The sequence below is a fragment of the Haliotis asinina genome, chromosome 5 (genome assembly GCF_037392515.1).
Source record: "Haliotis asinina isolate JCU_RB_2024 chromosome 5, JCU_Hal_asi_v2, whole genome shotgun sequence".
NCBI lineage: Eukaryota > Metazoa > Mollusca > Gastropoda > Lepetellida > Haliotidae > Haliotis > Haliotis asinina.
Window position 1 is genome coordinate 58,604,424 of NC_090284.1, and position 20,005 is coordinate 58,624,428.

The 20,005-nt window shown below is 38.1% G+C and overlaps 1 protein-coding gene across 2 annotated transcripts in view; it reads left to right on the forward strand.

Annotated features, from left to right (window-relative positions):
• The window catches only part of LOC137284932 (uncharacterized), a 56,933-nt gene that overhangs the window by 19,482 nt on the left and 17,446 nt on the right, over window positions 1–20,005 (forward strand). For both annotated transcript variants that reach the window (XM_067816984.1, XM_067816985.1), the window contains exons 2-3: window positions 5,996–6,073; window positions 6,668–6,840. In XM_067816984.1, coding sequence (XP_067673085.1) covers window positions 5,996–6,073; window positions 6,668–6,840 — 251 coding nt within the window. The remainder of the gene's footprint in view (window positions 1–5,995; window positions 6,074–6,667; window positions 6,841–20,005) is intronic.

The window sequence follows — 20,005 nt, forward strand, 5'->3', positions numbered from 1 at the left end:
AAGCTGTTTACTTTTACCAATTCCAATTAACAGAACAGTTCGGTATTGATGAACATTTCTATGGTGGTTATCTAATACCCGATGTCTCTAATATTTGTTTAAGTCTCATCGCTCCATGTTTGCTACAGCCTTGAATTAAGTACAGGATCAGAATCCCCCGTAGTCATGACGCTAGCAACTCCTCATTGCTGTTTACTCGTGTGTGGAAGAGCGCTCGTCGAAACAGTTTGGTGTGCACGAGATGTGCTTTATGACACTGTGGACATCGATGTTATCAAGATGCGTTACGCAATGTTGCCTACACAAAATAAACAACCGTTCTGTTTCATGTACATTGTCCCTTTGGCGAAACTGATTATTTATCGATTTAAAAATATGTGTCTTAGAATTCGTGTCTAGTTATACAATTATTGAATCATTGTACCCTGAGAAATCAAAGCGGCAAGTCTGATTAGATATGACAGTATGACATCTACCTGTACTTCATGATGAGAACAGAAAGTGGCCTATCTAAAAACAACTGGTATGCACATGCATTTCGTGAAACTTGTATCACGTGTGATTATCTGCATGCTGAAATAAGTATTCCAGTTCTGTCGCCATTCGTACGACGAACCACGCCGTCAGGAACCACGATAACGACGTCACCGAGCCTGACCGTTATCGCTCCTCTTTCGAGCAGTAGTGTGGAGGGGAATCTGCACTTGGACCTTCCCACCCAAGGAGGAATGGGACAATGTCCAGTGCTACGCTTCACGTCGTTCCCTGACTGTCGGAAGCCAAATGTAGTCATACAAACTGATTCCGTCGCCTTAAGAGAGGGTCTCCCTTTCACGAAGCAACCTTTCCTAAGGCTGACCTAACCTCTAAGGTTGGCATTTACGTAACCTTAAAAATGTTACGTCCGTTTCAGGAAACAGCGTTACGTCACACCTCTTAAGTTGGGTTGTTTTGTAAAAGCAGACGTCAACCTTAGTAAAGGCCAAGGTTGAAATCCTTAGAATCAGTTATGGTTAAACGTAAAGATGAGGGGCTCCTTTCACGAAGCATCTTTTGCTAAGGTTAACCCTAACTCCCATTCCTTGACATTGCACTAAGGTTACCTTAATGACTTACGATCGCCTTAGTGCACAGTGAAAGGAGGTCCAGGTTGCTTCGCGAAAGGAGACCTAGGGTCCTTGTCATCTGTCACCACTACTTTCCATGTTAGAATTCATGTTACAAACATATTAACCTCCTCGACCTATACATCATATTTTGATATGCAGGTGTGCAGGTTTTACGACTAACAAAGCGTGTATCTTGTTTAATATCACAGAAAGCATCTGAATAATGCATATACGGTACGTAATGGATTAAAGGGTTTCACAGCACACATTTAAAGGGTTAAACAGACTATATATAACCTTGTAACAGTACTCGTTAAAACTTAATGTCATCCGTTTTATGGTTTTAGTTTATCTATTTACTCAGTGCCATTTGTTTTGTGTTCAGTGGATGATCGCTGTCAAGGATAGATAATAGGTTAGGTAAATATTCTTATTTCATAATTCGAACCCTGCAGCAAAACTAGCATGGGTTAGTGGAAAATAACAAAAGCACATTAAGTAAGCATACGTACAAGACGAGAAAGATTACTGTATAACTCATCTCAGTCTTTAGGCCTGAATTACGCGCTTTTACGAACAAACTAATTTGACGCCTCTTTAATATTCGGTATGCCAGGAATCTCAAAATCTGTCATGTGGAGGTATCGCTGACAAAGTTACATTCTTACAAGTATCGGTATCAGATGCGCCCACGGGGCTATCTTGGAACATAAGTGTATGTGACACTTATCGGTAACCCAACCATCTTTCTTTCAAACCCCCATGATGCGCCAGTACCCTAGGTTTTACCTCAGGGCGATGATCAGTGGTGTTATGAATGCCAGTTTGAAGGTAATCTGGGCCCTAAATTCTTTGAGTACCTTGACGAATTCCTTAATCGAGGTTATACGTGCCTCAACATCCTGTGTTGACAGGAGCGCAGAGGAAATATGGGTATACTACTCAAAAGACGTTTAAGAACACTTTATGCGTACGTGTTACGGGGTGGTGGGTAGTGGGTGGGGCGGGGCGGTAGAGTGGGCTTGTAGTTTACACTTTCTCACATCACGTCAGAGACCCGAGTTCGAATCCTCACGTGGGTAGAGTACTTGAAAGTGGCCCCTGCTGTGATAATACTGTTATATTGCTACTAGAGGCGCAAGTCTCGCTCATTTACTTCCATGGTAACATAACTGTATGATAAGTGTTGCGATATGAGCAGATAGAGTAGTATACTGTATTTATCACCATAAATTTGAATACGTGAATAGATGTAAAATACATCGTGATAATGAGGGATTTTTTGTTTTCGATGCACTCAGCAATACTTCAACCTAATGACGGTGGTCTGTGTTTAATCAGTCTAGACCAGACAATCTAGTGATCAACAGCATAAGCATTGATCTACGCAGTTAGGACAATGACATCATAGGGGTTCCAGATAATTCCATCAGTATATGGCGTGTTGCAGATCCCGCTATTGAATCGTTTGAACTACTAGTCTCAATTATCTTTATGCAATATTGTCCTCTGCTGCGATAAGGTACTTAAAGCAATACCCGCAGTTATGGGAACCAACACGTACTAGGGCCTCATAACCCAGTACCTTGAATAACTCGTTCCAGCCTCTCGAATACCAAACTCGTGTAGCGGGTATTTAAATCTCGAAAACATGCACATGTATATTTAGACGTGTGTTTCAACCACAACAGAAAGTTTTATAGTGCATGACATAAGCTGATGTACCTATTATGTACAGGCATATATCCTCAATCGCTTAATGCGTTTTGCAAGAACAGTTTTGAATAAACCACAATCAAGAGCCGTGATTGTGAAATTAAGTAGTAACGCGGATGTCTAATAGGATTAAAGGTTACATCACAGATTCACATACCCAACACTGAGATTGATATCAACGTTAACAGTTCCTAAGCAGCACAAATGAGTAACACTTGGCGCCATGTAATTCACCATAAGGAATATTCCAGGATAAATACTTGTATTAGCATTGCCGTTGAAGTCTACTCATGGTTGTGATAAACAGGTCGCAAGTCTCAGAGAAGGTATGATGGTGCAGGGTTCGAATCATATCTCCCCTGACTGTTTCTGAGTTGGTAAGCAGCATGACCGTAGATTTCATCTAAGTGGTCAATGTGAAAAGATATTCCACTTCGGTGTACTGTAACCCATCAAGCAGAGAGCCGTGATATAACAGATAAATCGCCCGGAGCTGCTGAAACTAAACTGACTCTATGACAAATACAGGGAGTCTTGTTCACCATTCCTGTACTGAGAGGTCTCGAGATATCACGAACTTAATAACTGTACTACGGTTCAAATGTCTCATCTATTTTATAATGTACATTGTGATCATTCAGGAAAAGACCATTATATTTATTTATTTATTTATTTATTTATTTATTTATTTATTTATTTATTTATTTATTTATTTATTTATTTATTTATTTATTTATTTATTTATTTATTTATTTCAGTGCTTATTGAAATGAGGTATCCTGTTTTGTTATGTCTCATGTGTTTACGATGTAACCAAAATTTCCTTCGGGATAATGAAGGATTATCTTAACTTATCACTAGAGTTCTCCACAAACAAAAATCTAAGGAATCCCATTAATACAAGCTTTACGCCCTATAAGTACTCTTATACTGCAAAAATTAGGCTTAGGTACTCCTCATGTTGAATAATTATCTGGAGCCCTGCAGAGTTATCGACTTACACGCGCAGAGTATTATTGCATAAACTGTCCCGTCTTCGTTTATAGGGTTGCAGATTCACTGTCTGTGTTCCAAGTTCATGTAAGCATCTTTCATAGGACAAAAAGCCTTTGGATGGTTCAAAGACAACATGTAGACCTGAAGTGAACAAGCAGCCGTTCAGCATGGTTCGTGTTTAATACACTGTCAGGTATCGAACTGTGTGAAGGCTAGACAGTGTTGCTGCTTCAACGCCTGACATGAGAGCGTGTAGAACGCGGGATGTATATATACATATGCATAAACCAGTAGCACAGGTAGAACAGGGTTTCCAGTATTCTCGTCCATGACCTTGTGTTAGTGTTCCTGTACCTGAGATGAACGTGTTACGCAAAGGAACATTTAATGCATTGTATTACCAACATACGCAGTAGTCGTTGACAGGTCATGGCACTTGTTAAATGCTGCTCTGTTTAATAAGCGGCATACTCGCGTTGCTTATATTCATTCACTAAGACATAGAGTGAGTGAGTTTAATTTTACACCGCACTCAGCAATATTCCAGCTATATGGCGGCGGTCTGTAAATAATCGAGTCTGGACCACACAATCCAGTGATCAACAACATGAGCATCGATCAATGACATGTGTCAACTAAGACAGCGAGCCGGACCACCCGATCCCGTTAGTCCCCTCTTACAACTAGCATAGTCGCCTTTTATGGGAAGCATGGGTTGCTGCTGAAGGCCTATTCTACCCCTGACCTTCAAGGGTCACTAATACATAGAAGACATGTATCATGAGCGTATTGTACGTGATATACTATTTTAAAAAATGATAAGAGAAACCCAAAGTGTTTCATATGACATTACCCAGTCTGTCAGTCGATGACTGACCACATTTTAACCACTTCATTAACTTAGTCATGTTGGAGAATCTTTCTTTTTGTTTTGAGAAGAATTACAATTAAAAATGATGCAAACGAATTAATGGTAAAGGTTAATGTACGTGTGTTTTAGGTTTCAGCCAAGTGTTAACCTAGGGGCGATGTAAAGGATATGGAGTTTCAGCCAAGTGTTAACCTAGGGGCGATGTAAAGGATATGGAGTTTCAGCCAAGTGTTAACCTAGGGGCGATGTAAAGGATATGGAGTTTCAGCCAAGTGTTAACCTAGGGGCGATGTAAAGGATATGGAGTTTCAGCCAAGTGTTAACCTAGGGGCGATGTAAAGGATGTGGAGTTTCAGCCAGGTGTTAACCTAGAGGCTATGTAAAGGATATGGAGTTTCAGCCAGGTGTTAACCTAGGGGCTATGTAAAGGACATGGAGTTTCAGCCAGGTGTTAACCTAGGGGCTATGTAAAGGACATGGAGTTTCAGCCAAGTGTTAACCTAGGGACTATGTAAAGGATATGGAGTTTCAGCCAGGTGTTAACCTAGAGGCTATGGAAAGGATATGGAGTTTCGGCCAGGTGTTAACCCAGGGGCTATGGAAAGGATATGGAGTTTCAGCCAGGTGTTAACCTAGGGACTATGTAAAGGATATGGAGTTTCAGCCAAGTGTTAACCTAGAGGCTATGGAAAGGATATGGAGTTTCAGCCAGGTGTTAACCTAGGGACTATGTAAAGGATATGGAGTTTCAGCCAGGTGTTAACCTAGAGGCTATGGAAAGGATATGGAGTTTCAGCCAAGTGTTAACCTAGAGGCTATGGAAAGGATATGGAGTTTCAGCCAAGTGTTAACCTAGAGGCTATGGGAAGGATATGGAGTTTCGGCCAGCTGTTAACCCAGGGGCTATGGAAAGGATATGGAGTTTCAGCCAGGTGTTAACCTAGGGGCAATGTAAAAGATAAAGGAAAGTTTTAAAATGTTTTAAATCAAATTATATTTTATGTAATAAAACCGTGAGGATATTTTCTGTGAATGCTGAATGTAATAACCCATCCTAAGATATGTTTAATTTGAAAAGTAAACAGAAGATAAGTCAATTGTCAAATTGTAGTCATTATGTTGTCGTTGATCCTGTTGGTAATTAATTCAAATGCCGATTGGTTCTAATGCTGATTGACTGAGAAGTGGATTGGTTGAGCTCCTGATTAACTCAATCGTTGGTTAGCTCAGCTGCTGATTACATCAGACGTTGATTGGTTCAGCTGCCAATTGGTCCAGTCGCTGATAGGTTGTTATTCTGCAGGGCTCCGTGATGACGATGTCGACGGAGGAGGACCGGCTGATGTGCCTGGACGAGCAGTGGAAGATAATATTCAATGAGGTAAGTCTAAGTGCTCGCTGATAACCACCTTCTGTCGGGGTGCGGAGTCTTCTTAGATAATGTCCAGCTGTATTAGCTACTAAAATTCCTCGAATACAAGGTGCGTCTGAAGCGAAAAGCATATATGCCAGTCCCAAAAGAAACGAATTTGGATTTTAATGGTACTTGCCGTCTTTCCCAATTATGGACCAAGCAAGTTTCAAAAAATGGAAAATTGACTGATATATTAACATATCCAGAAACAACGGCGTGGACGTCTGTCTATAGATTGCTTTTTATGTCAGTGAAGCCATCAAATATATTCAACCATGCACTGGTATACAACGCATATCCAGATGTACGGTAGATCGTATACATGCGAGAAACAGATTGTTCATTTGTATGTTGAAAGGTAAGACAATGTACACACCTTCATATGAGTGTCAGAGAAGTGTATTAAATGGGTAGTAACAACTAGAGAACTAACCAAAGGTATTCCAGAGATGGTTTGCCATGTGGCCTTTCCAAACAAAATAATCAAGCTATTTTTACACACCTTAGGCCACCTGTAGCTTCAAATCACAACTGTTTGTACACTGTGAACTTTATTTCAAGCAAATTCGTGCCCCCATCTACGCTGTCGGCCACTACATCAGCTACCTCCGGAAGTATGTCCACGGCGACAAGGCGGGGCCGGGCAGACCACCAATGGTCCTCAGAGAGGGCATCAGTCCAATGTCATACCTTCTGCGCAAACTAAAGCTGGATCTGAAGATGTCATATGACAGGTACGCATAATGTTTCTTTGTTTTATGCCGCAGTATTCCAGTACACCGTAACAAGAAAATCCGGTGATTGTTATCACGAGCACTGTCCCTCACTGCCAGGGCACGATGATCTGCAATAAACACAGTCGTCCGACTTTTCCGCACGCTCCTGCTTTGCCCCCCTTTAGTAAGACTGTAAAGTGCTGGGAACCCATTCTGACCCGGGTTTCTGTTGTTCGGGACATGTATTCATTGCTTCCCAGTTTCAAATCGAAGAATAAATATACAGACGTAACAAGAATACCAACGCTTCTACCGTCTATGATGCATTGCTGATGCTCACTTGTGGATCGGGCATCTAGTGCAAGGCTTCAGTTCCTCCCAATACTAGTATTGCATCTCTTAAACTGATAACAGCAGATAACTGGGTCTTCTCTTCCCGTGGCTGTATGAATTATATTTTTCTGAATTGTCGAATGTGTTAGGTGTATCCGTTATCTTTATTTAAAATTAGAACCTTATCTTTTACTTGTTAAAGTTAACACTTTCTCGATTTGGTTGTAGCTTAGAAGTTCGTTTTAAAGTACGACAATGATAAATTTGTGGACGTGGCCGATAATACCGCTTAACCGTTATATTGCCATACGAGCTTCACAGTACTATATTTCGCAAACCGGTTCACCCGATACGATCTGCCATTTTTGTGATGTAGCCAAACTACTAATAATATTCGTATTTCCTCTATATCATTATATATTAATACACTCCGTATTGGGTCCTCTTATGTTCCTTGTTTAGATAAATGAATCACTTATTGGTATCAAGCAACATACTTTCATTTGCTGATGATACCTCCCCTTACATAATCATACGTAACCCCACCGATGCACCAAGAATGTTGAACAGTGATCTTGCTAATCTGTCTGAATGAAGAAATGAATTGCAGGTGTCGTTTAGTCCCCCCAAACCAGTGACAACGTTATTCACTGAAAGGCAATACCTAGAGCGAAAACAGATTTAATGATGGATGACTATCATAAACATTTAGGGCTACGATTTCAAAGCAATGGTATATAGAATATGCAAATCGAATATCAAGTAAAGAAACTAGTCCTATAATATATTGCTTTTGGAATCTTAAATGTGAACTAATAAACTAAACAGAAAGACTGTATATATCATTCCTCCTTCCTGTCAGTACTAGAAAGATTACACCTTGATGCTCATCGTACCTTAAGCGAGGCCATCATGGGTATCAGTCATTAAACAAATGACGAAGAAACATGTATGCCATCTCTCTTTCAAAGGAGAAAGAATCATAAATGGTTTATTTTTTATGAGATGGTACATGTTTAACGCCAGAGTACTTAACAAGATAAGCTCCACAAGAAGTGGGCAAAAATACTCACTATTGCCTTCATAATGCCAAAGATACTCAAGACAGCCAGAACAAAAACAACTAGACGAGTTTAACACTATAACACCCTCTTCTTCCATCAGTCATACAAGGCTACAATAATCTGGACGACTATGTAAATCGGCAGAGTTATTGTATAAATTTAAATTATATCTTACATATTACACTCTCATTTTCAGAGCTATAAATACTTTAATCATTGCCACGCGCTTTTTCCAAATTATCATGTCCAAACTGAGACTGGGTGTAGTGTTTTAAACTTATACCATTTCGAAAGACATAAAAGGAAAACAGTTCATACCATTGTAGCTTTTTAACAGAAGATACCCCGTACTTCACTTTTTGCCCTGTATTTCGTCATATCAGACATAATATAACCAGTACTTCTACCGCAATAGATTCTCTGTTGAAGAAATAATCTGTGGCAAAGATAACGTATCCAATATTCATGCAGAATTACTTCTTACATCCATTTATCATTTCATAATTCAACTCCAAACGTATGGCTAAATAACACATAAACTCGTTTTCTTGGTTTTGAAAATTGCCTCATTGAATTATACATCCTTTTACAATCTCTTAATCGTGTTTAATTCGTTTAAGCTGTTTTCTCTTGGGAGAGGCATCAATACAGGCCTTGTTCGATCCGTTTGCCATTCCTTTTTGTGGGTTCTCTGTTCGTATTGCGATGTTTTGTGATATACTTTGGCGTACTGCAATATGTATTGCAATACATTGTGAAAGTGGAACACATGGTTTAAGGTCATGAAATTACTGTTTCATTTCTTTTGAAACAATGCCACTAGCCAGTTAGGAATCAGGTGTGATTGTAGGAGAGATCAAATGAACATGTTTCTGAATGCTTTGCTCTAATGTTTGGAACTCGAGAAAAAGCGTCTGCAGCGGGGTCAACCATTTCGGTTTGTTTATCCCCACAACAAGTGCCCTACCAATCTATTTTCTTTAATTCACATGGTTTAAAATTCATGCTAGTACAATCACATGACCAATAAACAGTTTCGAAACTAAAAATATGCGGTTTAAACAGTATTTATTCAAAAAAATAAATAAATAAATAAATAAATAAATAAATAAACATGAGATGTTACTAGAATGCGCACGTAAAGCACATTCTTCATCCAGTATATACCAGTCGGCGGCAGGATGATGTGCTCTGAACGAGCCTAGCACATTGAGGTATACTAGTATATTTCAAAATTGCACTTTGTGCATTATGAACTGATAAAAATCATGACATTAGTTTTAAACATTAACTTGACACGGCAAGACGTAGACTTTCGGAAAACGGGAAATCAGCTTCATTAATCCTTTTGTGCACATTACCATGGCCACACATGAGTTTAACTGTTTGTTTCCAAATCGTCTTCCAGAGGCATCATGCAATAACAACTACAAGACCCAGACTTTCTTAATCTAAAAATATCTGTAGAGATAGACTGAAACCCATGAACATTAATCATGTAAATTATTTTTTATTAGCCAGATGTTTAATCCCATACTTCACATATTAGATTCTAAAAGTGAATAAACTTATCCACTTTTCCACATTTCACAAATTATGGTGGCTGATTCGGGCCATCGCTTTATCGCCCGGCAAAATCAAGGCGACATCGCGACAAAGCGATAGCACGACACGACATTGCGATACGGCGACACGATATAGCGATATTGCGATAAGGCCAGAAAACGAAATAGCGAAAACACGACACGAAATAGCGATAACACGACACGAAATGGCGATAACAAGACACGAAATGGCGATAACTAGACACGAAATGGCGATAACTAGACACGAAATGGCGATATCACGACACGAAATGGCGATATCACGACACGAAATGGCGATAAAACTGGGCGACATTGCGATATTGCGATAAAGCGAAAAGGCGACATTGCGATATAGAGACACGATATGGCGATACAGCGACATTGCGATAACGCGAAAAGGCGACATTGCGATATAGAGACACGATATGGCGATACAGCGATATTGCGATAAAGCGATACAGCGACAGTGCGATATAGCGACACAGCGATATAGCGATACAGCGACATTGCGATATGACGATATTGCTCCCTTTCCATTTGTGAAATGTGCAAAAGTGGATAAGTTTATTCACTTTTAGAATCTAATATGTGAAGTATGGGATTAAACATCTGGCTAATAAAAAATAATTTACATGATTAATGTTCATGGGTTTCAGTCTATCTCTACAGATATTTTTAGATTAAGAAAGTCTGGGTCTTGTAGTTGTTATTGCATGATGCCTCTGGAAGACGATTTGGAAACAAACAGTTAAACTCATGTGTGGCCATGGTAATGTGCACAAAAGGATTAATGAAGCTGATTTCCCGTTTTCCGAAAGTCTACGTCTTGCCGTGTCAAGTTAATGTTTAGTACTAATGTCATGATTTTTATCAGTTCATAATGCACAAAGTGCAATTTTGAAATATACTAGTATACCTCAATGTGCTAGGCTCGTTCAGAGCACATCATCCTGCCGCCGACTGGTATATACTGGATGAAGAACGTGCTTTACGTGCGCATTCTAGTAGCATCTCATGTTTATTTATTTATTTATTTATTTATTTATTTATTTATTTATTTATTTATTTATTTATTTATTTATTTATTTATTTATTTATTTATTTATTTATTTATTTATTTATTTATTTATTTATTTATAACCTTATCTTTTACTTGTTAAAGTTAACACTTTCTCGATTTGGTTGTAGCTTAGAAGTTCGTTTTAAAGTACGACAATGATAAATTTGTGGACGTGGCCGATAATACCGCTTAACCGTTATATTGCCATACGAGCTTCACAGTACTATATTTCGCAAACCGGTTCACCCGATACGATCTGCCATTTTTGTGATGTAGCCAAACTACTAATAATATTCGTATTTCCTTTATATCATTATATATTAATACACTCCGTATTGGGTCCTCTTATGTTCCTTGTTTAGATAAATGAATCACTTATTGGTATCAAGCAACATACTTTTATTTGCTGATGATACCTCCCTTTACATAATCATACGTAACCCCACCGATGCACCAAGAATGTTGAACAGTGATCTTGCTAATCTGTCTGAATGAAGAAATGAATTGCAGGTGTCGTTTAGTCCCCCCAAACCAGTGACAACGTTATTCACTGAAAGGCAATACCTAGAGCGAAAACAGATTTAATGATGGATGACTATCATAAACATTTAGGGCTACGATTTCAAAGCAATGGTATATAGAATATGCAAATCGAATATCAAGTAAAGAAACTAGTCCTATAATATATTGCTTTTGGAATTTTAAATGTGAACTAATAAACTAAACAGAAAGACTGTATATATCATTCCTCCTTCCTGTATTTGAATACTGTGACTTCATTTGGGACAACTGATCCCAAGAACAAGGATCAGTACTAGAAAGATTACACCTTGATGCTCATCGTACCTTAAGCGAGGCCATCATGGGTCATCAGTCATTAAACAAATGACGAAAGAAACATGTATGCCATCTCTCTTTCAAAGGAGAAAGAATCATAAATGGTTTATTTTTTATAAGATGGTACATGTTTAACGCCAGAGTACTTAACAAGATAAGCTCCACAAGAAGTGGGCAAAAATACTCACTATTGCCTTCATAATGCCAAAGATACTCAAGACAGCCAGAACAAAAACAACTAGACGAGTTTAACAGTATTACACTCTCTTCTTCCATTAGTCATACAAGGCTACAATAATCTGGACGAATATGTAAATCGGCAGAGTTATTGTCTAAATTTAAATTATATCTTACATATTACACTCTCATTTTCAGAGCTATAAATACTTTAATTATTGCCACGCGCTTTTTCCAAATTATCATGTCCAAACTGAGACTGGGTGTAGTGTTTTAAACTTATACCATTTCGAAAGACATAAAAAGAAAACAGTTCATACCAATGTGGCTTTTTAACAGAAGATACCCCGTACTTCACTTTTTGCCCTGTATTTCGTCATATCAGACATAATATAACCAGTACTTCTACCGCAATAGATTCTCTGTTGAAGAAATAATCTGTGGCAAAGATAACGTATCCAATATTCATGCAGAATTACTTCTTACATCCATTTATCATTTCATAATTCAACTCCAAACGTATGGCTAAATAACACATAAACTCCTTTTCTTGGTTTTGAAAATTGCCTCATTGAATTATACATCCTTTTACAATCTCTTAATCGTGTTTAATTCGTTTAAGCTGTTTTCTCTTGGGAGAGGCATCAATACAGGCCTTGTTCGATCTGTTTGCCATTCCTTTTTGTGGGTTCTCTGTTGTCTTTCTGATGTCTTTTCTTTTTTTTTTTGAACAAATACTGTTTAAACCGCATATTTTTGTTTCGAAAATGTTTATTGGTCATGTGATTGTACTAGCATGAATTTTAAATCATGTGAATTAAAGAAAATAGATTGGTAGGGCACTTGTTGTGGGGATAAACAAACCGAAATGGTTGACCCCGCTGCAGACGCTTTTTCTCGAGTTCCAAACATTAGAGCAAAGCATTCAGAAATATGTTCATTTGATCTCTCCTACAATCACACCTGATTCCTAACTGGCTAGTGGCATTGTTTCAAAAGAAATGAAACAGTAATTTCATGGCCTTAAACCATGTGTTCCACTTTCACAATGTACTGCAATACACATTGCAGTACGCCAACGTATATCACAAAACATCGCAATACGAACATTTTGGTAACACCCAACCCTGCTAATGACTATTTAGAAAAAAATCGGTAAATATCTCAAACATTTCTACATTTACTGTAATATTTTTTGTCCTTTTGTACGGAACAATGTGTCGACGTTGTAATAGTATTAACCACCCCACCATTCAAATACAACATTGACATGGTCAGAAAGCAAACAAACAAACAAACAAACATACATGTTTTTATCTGTTTTCAAATCGTTTACCAGAGGGATCATGCTATAACAACTACAAGACCTACACTTTCTTAATCTATAAATATCTGTAGAGATAGATTGAAACCCATGTGCATTAATCGTATACATTGTATTTTATTAACTAGATGTTTCACCCCAAAAACATTTACATCCCCGCACATGTACCTTTCCTGTAAAATTCTATTGCTCTAGCCTCAACAAACCTAAAATAAAGTCAATTCCACCCAATTTTGTATCAAATTGTTTAATCTAATCATGTGTAATATTGTATCTCGGACTGTTTAATTGGGCTGTCTCCTCAAACGCTGAAGGTCATCAGTGGGTCCACAATACTGTATTCGGCGTCAAATATATTTTGCTTTAAATTCTTTAAATTCTGAGAGTGACTTACTATACTTACTGAAATTAATTCAGGGTACAATGTAATATTTTCTTATATATAGATACAAGAATAAAAGTCTTCTACAACTTTTCTTTATGATCATATTATCATTTCGTAAAGAAGAAAAAAAAGGCACAGTATGATGGCAAATCCGTTCTGGTGAAATCCTATAGCCTACAAAGTTAGCATGACCATGGCCTGCACAACTATCACAGTTTGAAATATGTCATCACTCATCGTGCTTTTGGATGAGCTATAGCTATTTCTGTAAACTGGATGGTTTTACAAATGCGTTTATCTCACATACTCCACCTATCAGATTCTAAAACAGAATCAGCTTACCCGCTTTTCCATATTTCATAAATGGAAAGGAAGCAATATCGCAATATCGCAATGTCGCTGTATCGCTATGTCGCAATATCGCTGTATCGCCATATCGTGTCTCTATATCGCAATGTCGCCTTTTCGCGTTATCGCCATATCGCAATGTCGCCCAGTTTTATCGCCATTTCGTGTCGGGATATCGCCATTTCGTGTCGTGATATCGCCATTTCGTGTCTAGTTATCGCCATTTCGTGTCTTGTTATCGCCATTTCGTGTCGTGATATCGCTATTTCGTGTCATGTTATCGCTATATCGTGTCGGGTTTTCGCTATTTCGTTTTCTGGCCGTATCGCAATATCGCTATATCGTGTCGGCGTATCGCAATGTCGTGTCGTGCTATCGCTTTGTCGCAATGTCACCTTGATTTTGCCGGGCGATAAAGCGATGGCCCGAATCAGCCACCATAACAAATGGAAAGGGAGCAATATCGTCATATCGCAATGTCGCTGTATCGCTATATCACTGTGTCGCTATATCGCAATGTCGCTGTATCGCTTTATCGCAATATCGCTGTATCGCCATATCGTGTCTCTATATCGCAATGTCGCCTTTTCGCGTTATCGCAATATCGCAATGTCGCCCAGTTTTATCGCCATTTCGTGTCGTGATATCGCCTTTTCGTGTCGGGATATCGCCATTTCGTGTCGGCGTATCGCCATTTCGTGTCGCCGTATCGCCATTTCGTGTCGTGTTATCGCTATATCGTGTCTTGTTTTCGCTATTTCGTTTTCTGGCTGCATCGCAATATCGCTATATCGTGTCGGCGTATCGCAATGTCGTGTCGTGCTATCGCTTTGTCGCGATGTCGCCTTGATTTTGCCGGGCGATAAAGCGATGGCCCGAATCAGCCACCATAATATTCAGTGTCATATAAAATTATCTATGGTGGCGAAAAGGCGACATTGCGATATAGAGACACAATATGGCGATACAGCGATATTGCGACATAGCGATACAGCGACATTGCGATATTGCTTCCTTTCCATTTATGAAATATGGAAAAGCGGGTAAGCTGATTCAGTTTTAGAATCTGATAGGTGGAGTATGTGAGATAAACGCATTTGTAAAACCATCCAGTTTACAGAAATAGCTATAGCTCATCCAAAAGCACGATGAGTGATGACATATTTCAAACTTTGATAGTTGTGCAGGCCATGGTCATGCTAACTTTGTAGGCTATAGGATTTCACCAGAACGGATTTGCCATCATACTGTGCCTTTTTTTCTTCTTTACGAAATGATAATATGATCATAAAGAAAAGTTGTAGAAGACTTTTTATTCCTGTATCTATATATAAGAAAATATTACATTGTACCCTGAATTAATTTCAGTAAGTATAGTAAGTCACTCTCAGAATTTAAAGAATTTAAAGCAAAATATATTTGACGCCGAATACAGTATTGTGGACCCACTGATGACCTTCAGCGTTTGAGGAGACAGCCCAATTAAACAGTCCGAGATACAATATTACACATGATTAGATTAAACAATTTGATACAAAATTGGGTGGAATTGACTTTATTTTAGGTTTGTTGAGGCTAGAGCAATAGAATTTTACAGGAAAGGTACATGTGCGGGGATGTAAATGTTTTTGGGGTGAAACATCTAGTTAATAAAATACAATGTATATGATTAATGCACATGGGTTTCAATCTATCTCTACAGATATTTATAGATTAAGAAAGTGTAGGTCTTGTAGTTGTTATAGCATGATCCCTCTGGTAAACGATTTGAAAACAGATAAAAACATGAATGTTTGTTTGTTTGTTTGTTTGTTTGCTTTCTGACCATGTCAATGTTGTATTTGAATGGTGGGGTGGTTAATACTATTACAACGTCGACACATTGTTCCATACATAAGGACAAAAAATATTACACTAAATGTAGAAATGTTTGAGATATTTACCGATTTTTTTCTAAATAGTCATTAGCAGGGTTGGGTGTTACCAAAATGTTCGTATTGCGATGTTTTGTGATATACGTTGGCGTACTGCAATATGTATTGCAATACATTATGAAAGTGGAACACATGGTTTAAGGTCATGAAATTACTGTTTCATTTCTTTTGAAACAATGCCACTAGCCAGTTAGGAATCAGGTGTGATTGTAGGAGAGATCAAATGAACATGTTTCTGAATGCTTTGCTCTAATGTTTGGAACTCGAGAAAAAGCGTCTGCAGCAGGGTCCACCATTTCGGTTTGTTTATCCCCACAACAACTGCCCTACCACTCTATTTTCTTTAATTCACATGGTTTAAAATTCATGCTAGTACAATCACATGACCAATAAACATTTTCGAAACTAAAAATATGCGGTTTAAACAGTATTTATTCAAAAAAAAAAGAAAAAGAAAATACATCAGAAAGACAACAGAGAACCCACAAAAAGGAATGGCAAACAGATCGAACAAGGCCTGTATTGATGCCTCTCCCAAGAGAAAACTGCTTAAACGAATTAAACACGATTAAGAGATTGTAAAAGGATGTATAATTCAATGAGGCAATTTTCAAAACCAAGAAAAGGAGTTTATGTGTTATTTAGCCATACGTTTGGAGTTGAATTATGAAATGATAAATGGATGTAAGAAGTAATTCTGCATGAATATTGGATACGTTATCTTTGCCACAGATTATTTCTTCAACAGAGAATCTATTGCGGTAGAAGTACTGGTTATATTATGTCTGATATGACGAAATACAGGGCCAAAAGTGAAGTACGGGGTATCTTCTGTTAAAAAGCCACATTGGTATGAACTGTTTTCTTTTTATGTCTTTCGAAATGGTATAAGTTTAAAACACTACACCCAGTCTCAGTTTGGACATGATAATTTGGAAAAAGCGCGTGGCAATAATTAAAGTATTTATAGCTCTGAAAATGAGAGTGTAATAAGTAAGACATAATTTAAATTTAGACAATAACTCTGCCGATTTACATATTCGTCCAGATTATTGTAGCCTTGTATGACTAATGGAAGAAGAGAGTGTTATAGTGTTAAACTCGTCTAGTTGTTTTTGTTCTGGCTGTCTTGAGTATCTTTGGCATTATGAAGGCAATAGTGAGTATTTTTGCCCACTTCTTGTGGAGCTTATCTTGTTAAGTACTCTGGCGTTAAACATGTACCATCTTATAAAAAATAAACCATTTATGATTCTTTCTCCTTTGAAAGAGAGATGGCATACATGTTTCTTCGTCATTTGTTTAATGACTGATACCCATGATGGCCTCGCTTAAGGTACGATGAGCATCAAGGTGTAATCTTTCTAGTACTGATCCTTATTCTTGGGATCAGTTGTCCCAAATGAAGTCACAGTATTCAAAGACAGGAAGGAGGAATGATATATACAGTCTTTCTGTTTAGTTTATTAGTTCACATTTAAGATTCCAAAAGCAATATATTATAGGACTAGTTTCTTTACTTGATATTCGATTTGCATATTCTATATATCATTGCTTTGAAATCGTAGCCCTAAATGTTTATGATAGTCATCCATCATTAAATCTGTTTTCGCTCTAGGTATTGCCTTTCAGTGAATAACGTTGTCACTGGTTTGGGGGGACTAAACGACACCTGCAATTCATTTCTTCATTCAGACAGATTAGCAAGATCACTGTTCAACATTCTTGGTACATCGGTGGGGTTACGTATGATTATGTAAAGGGAGGTATCATCAGCAAATAAAAGTATGTTGCTTGATACCAATAAGTGATTCATTTATCTAAACAAGGAACATAAGAGGACCCAATACGGAGTGTATTAATATATAATGATATAGAGGAAACACGAATATTAATTTAGTAGTTTGGCTACATCACAAAAATGGCAGATCGTATCGGGTGAACCGGTTTGCGAAATATAGTACTGTGAAGCTCGTATGGCAATATAACGGTTAAGCGGTATTATCGGCCACGTCCACAAATTTATCATTGTCGTACTTTAAAACGAACTTCTAAGCTACAACCAAATCGAGAAAGTGTTAACTTTAACAAGTAAAAGATACGGTTCTAATTTTAAATAAATAAATAAATAAATAAATAAATAAATAAATAAATAAATAAATAAATAAATAAATAAATAAATAAATAAATAAATAAATAAATAAATAAATAGACATGAGATGTTACTAGAATGCGCACGTAAAGCACGTTCTTCATCCAGTATATACCAGTCGGCGGCAGGATGATGTGCTCTAAACGAGCCTAGCACATTGAGGTATACTAGTATATTTCAAAATTGCACTTTGTGCATTATGAACTGATAAAAATCATGACATTACTACTAAACATTAACTTGACACGGCAAGACTTAGACTTTCGGAAAACGGGAAATCAGCTTCATTAATCCTTTTGTGCACATTACCATGACCACACATGAGTTTAACTGTTTGTTTCCAAATCGTCTTCCAGAGGCATCATGCAATAACAACTACAAGACCCAGACTTTCTTAATCTAAAAATATCTGTAGAGATAGACTGAAACCCATGAACATTAATCATGTAAATTATTTTTTATTAGCCAGATGTTTAATCCCATACTTCACATATTAGATTCTAAAAGTGAATAAACTTATCCACTTTTCCACATTTCACAAATGGAAAGGGAGCAATATCGTCATATCGCAATGTCGCTGTATCGCTATATCGCTGTGTCGCTATATCGCAATGTCGCTGTATCGCTTTATCGCAATGTCGCTGTATCGCCATATCGTGTCTCTATATCGCAATGTCGCCTTTTCGCGTTATCGCAATATCGCAATGTCGCCCAGTTTTATCGCCATTTCGTGTCGTGATATCGCCATTTCGTGTCGTGATATCGCCATTTCGTGTCTTGTTATCGCCATTTCGTGTCGCCGTATCGCCATTTCGTGTCTTGTTATCGCCATTTCGTGTCGTGTTATCGCTATATCGTGTCGGGTTTTCGCTATTTCGTTTTCTGGCTGTATCGCAATATCGCTATATCGTGTCGGCGTATCGCAATGTCGTGTCGTGCTATCGCTTTGTCGCGATGTCGCCTTGATTTTGCCGGGCGATAAAGCGATGGCCCGAATCAGCCACCATAATTATCAACAGCCATTGATATCAAGCCGAGTGTGCCACACGTGCGGGCAGCCGGGTAGCCTAGTTGTTAAAGCGTTTGCTAGTCATGCCGTAGACCCGGTTCGATTCCTCACATTGTGTTAAGGCCATTCCTGGTGTAAAACTAAACTCACTATGCCCTAAAATACTAAATACTGAGAGTCCTCGTAGCTCGAATATAGATAGATCCGGGAACTCTGTGTCTTGTGGTGACAATGATATTCACTGCCTTGCACCAGAAAGACTTCACCACGCTTGATGGTGGCTTTAAATTAGAACAAACTAGAAATAGTTATTTGATGGTGAATTGTTTGAAGCAACAATATCATTGTGTTCGGGTCTTATGTGTCAGTATTGTAACGTATATAGTTTGAATTTTTGGTCAAATCCATTTTCTAACCCAGTGTACCCTTTCTGTGCCATGCAATGCACGTCATCTATCATTGGCTTCATCGTAACAGAGATCATGTGGTGTGTGGAAGTTGGGAAAGTCGTTGTGCCTTGCGGATATGTTGTCTTGCAGCAAACAAAGGACACTCGTTTGCTTAATTGGCTTCAAACGGCATAATTGTCGACCGTTTACAGTGGTCCACTTATCATCATAGGGTCGCCCAAAGCATCGTTGTCGTTTCTCCATAGGAACACAATTTCAATGGATAGCCATTCCTTTCGAACGCATATTACTACGGTTACCCTTAATCAATATATTGATCCCCTAATCTGTTGGTTATTTCTCCATACAAGCGTGTCAGCATATATTTAGGTAGTGTTTGATCTGTGATTAAATAAACATAGGTTTTCAATGGTTAATACGATAGTGAGATCGCTAAAGGTTTGTTTTTCAATTCCCCACCCTTTCATCATTGTTGCGCATCGAAAGCTTGGATATAATTCAGTGTCAGTGTAGCCGTGTAACCTAGTTATTGCGGTAAGGTAATCCCGTTTTAATTGCATCGAA